The sequence below is a fragment of the Amphimedon queenslandica genome, unplaced genomic scaffold (assembly GCF_000090795.2).
Source record: "Amphimedon queenslandica unplaced genomic scaffold, v1.1 AMPQUscaffold_4787_Cont23236, whole genome shotgun sequence".
NCBI lineage: Eukaryota > Metazoa > Porifera > Demospongiae > Haplosclerida > Niphatidae > Amphimedon > Amphimedon queenslandica.
In genome coordinates this window covers 1-1579 of record NW_003554903.1, presented here as the reverse complement: position 1 = coordinate 1579, position 1579 = coordinate 1, and the positions used below count along the sequence as shown (strand labels likewise).

Below are 1579 nucleotides of genomic sequence, written 5' to 3'. Positions count from 1 at the left end.
AGTGTATCCAGTGATAGGTCCAGTATATCAGCCATATTGACTACTGACTGTATTAAAGTCAATGAGAGAAAGGTTAATATACCTTTACCTGCTCCAAGACCTCTCCATTCACCAGTGTATAGGATGAAGCCACCTACCAATGTACAGCCTGTCAGGGTATCTCATGCCAGTACACAGACCATTGATGTACCTACCAGTGTACCATCTACCAGTATGCCTTCTACCAGTGTACCATCTACCAGTATGCCTTCTACCAGTGTACCATCTACCAGTATGCCTTCTACCAGTGTACCATCTACCAGTATGCCTTCTACCAGTGTACCATCTACCAGTATGCCTTCTACCAGTATGCCTTCTACCAGTGTACCTACTAGTGTACCCACCAGTATACCCACCAGTGTATCTACCAGTGCACCTCCTACCACTACTGGGGCTGGAGCTGGCCCTCCTTCATATTCAAGTGGTCCTACTACTCATACTGGTCCTTCTCCTAGTGCTTCTCTTTCAACTGGTCATCGTCCTCCAAGTTACACACATTCAAGTGGTCCTTCTCCAGTATACATGTATTCAGGTAGTTCCCGTCCTCCAATGTCAACTGGTCCTTCTTCCTTGTATTCCAGCAGTTCTGCTATTCCTTCTCATACTTCAGTTACTAATTCATCCATTGGTTCTACATCACGGTCTTTCTCTAATCCTGGACCTACTTACAAGCCAACTAGCTCAACGCCTATTGGATCAACAGTAGCACCTCCCACTGGATCAGTTACAGGACCCACTCCAGCTTCCACTAAACCAGCTTCAAGCTCTGGTCCTACCACCACTACTCCTGCCATTAATTTACCAGTGTTTAGCTTTGGTACTAGTAACGTTCAAGGATCAACCCCTTTTTCCTTTATTAATTCACCAGCTGGTGGTGGGGCTCCGTTTGTTTTTGGTTCTCGTTCTATTCTACCAGCTGGGGGTGGTGCTCCATCATTTGTTTCTGGAGGGGCCACTCCTTCATTAGCAGCTGCCACACATCCTCCTTCCATTACCAAGTCTTTTTCAATGCCTCCTTCCTTGACAGTGTCATCAAGTAGCAGTTCATCTCTTCCTCCTAGTACAACTCCTGGTTATCCTAGACCCTCTCCTCTTTCCATTGCTACTACTCATTCTCCAGCTCAACTCTCCACAAACACATCTCACACTGTTATCCCTACTAGCTCTATTCCTGTTCCTCCTACTAGTTCCATTCCTGTTCCTCCTACTAGTTCCATTCCTGTTCCTGCTACTAGTTCTATTCCTGTTCCTCCTACTAGTTCTATTCCTGTTCCTTCTACTAGTTCCATTCCTGTTCCTCCTACTAGTTCTATTCCTGTTCCTCCTACTAGTTCCATTCCTGTTCCTTCTACTAGTTCTATTCCTATTGCTACCACTACCTCTGGTTCTACTATGACTCCTGTTTCTATCACTAGTTCCTTTGGAGCTACTAGTTCTACTCCTCTATCTATAACTCACACTACTGCTCCTCCTACTATTACTACTACTACTGCTGCTGCTGCTACTGTTGCTGCTGGTGTTAGTATTTCCACTTCTAATG

At 45.3% G+C, this 1579-nt stretch overlaps 1 protein-coding gene across 1 annotated transcript; it reads left to right on the top strand.

Annotated features, from left to right (window-relative positions):
* Positions 1–10: 10 nt before the first annotated feature.
* On the top strand, positions 11–1575 carry LOC100638241 (mucin-5AC-like; the record flags this gene model as incomplete). The annotated part of the gene is made up of 1 exon (XM_003391879.2): positions 11–1575. A coding segment is annotated over exon 1 (1452 nt), but the record flags the coding sequence as incomplete, so codon positions are not given.
* Positions 1576–1579: the final 4 nt, after the last annotated feature.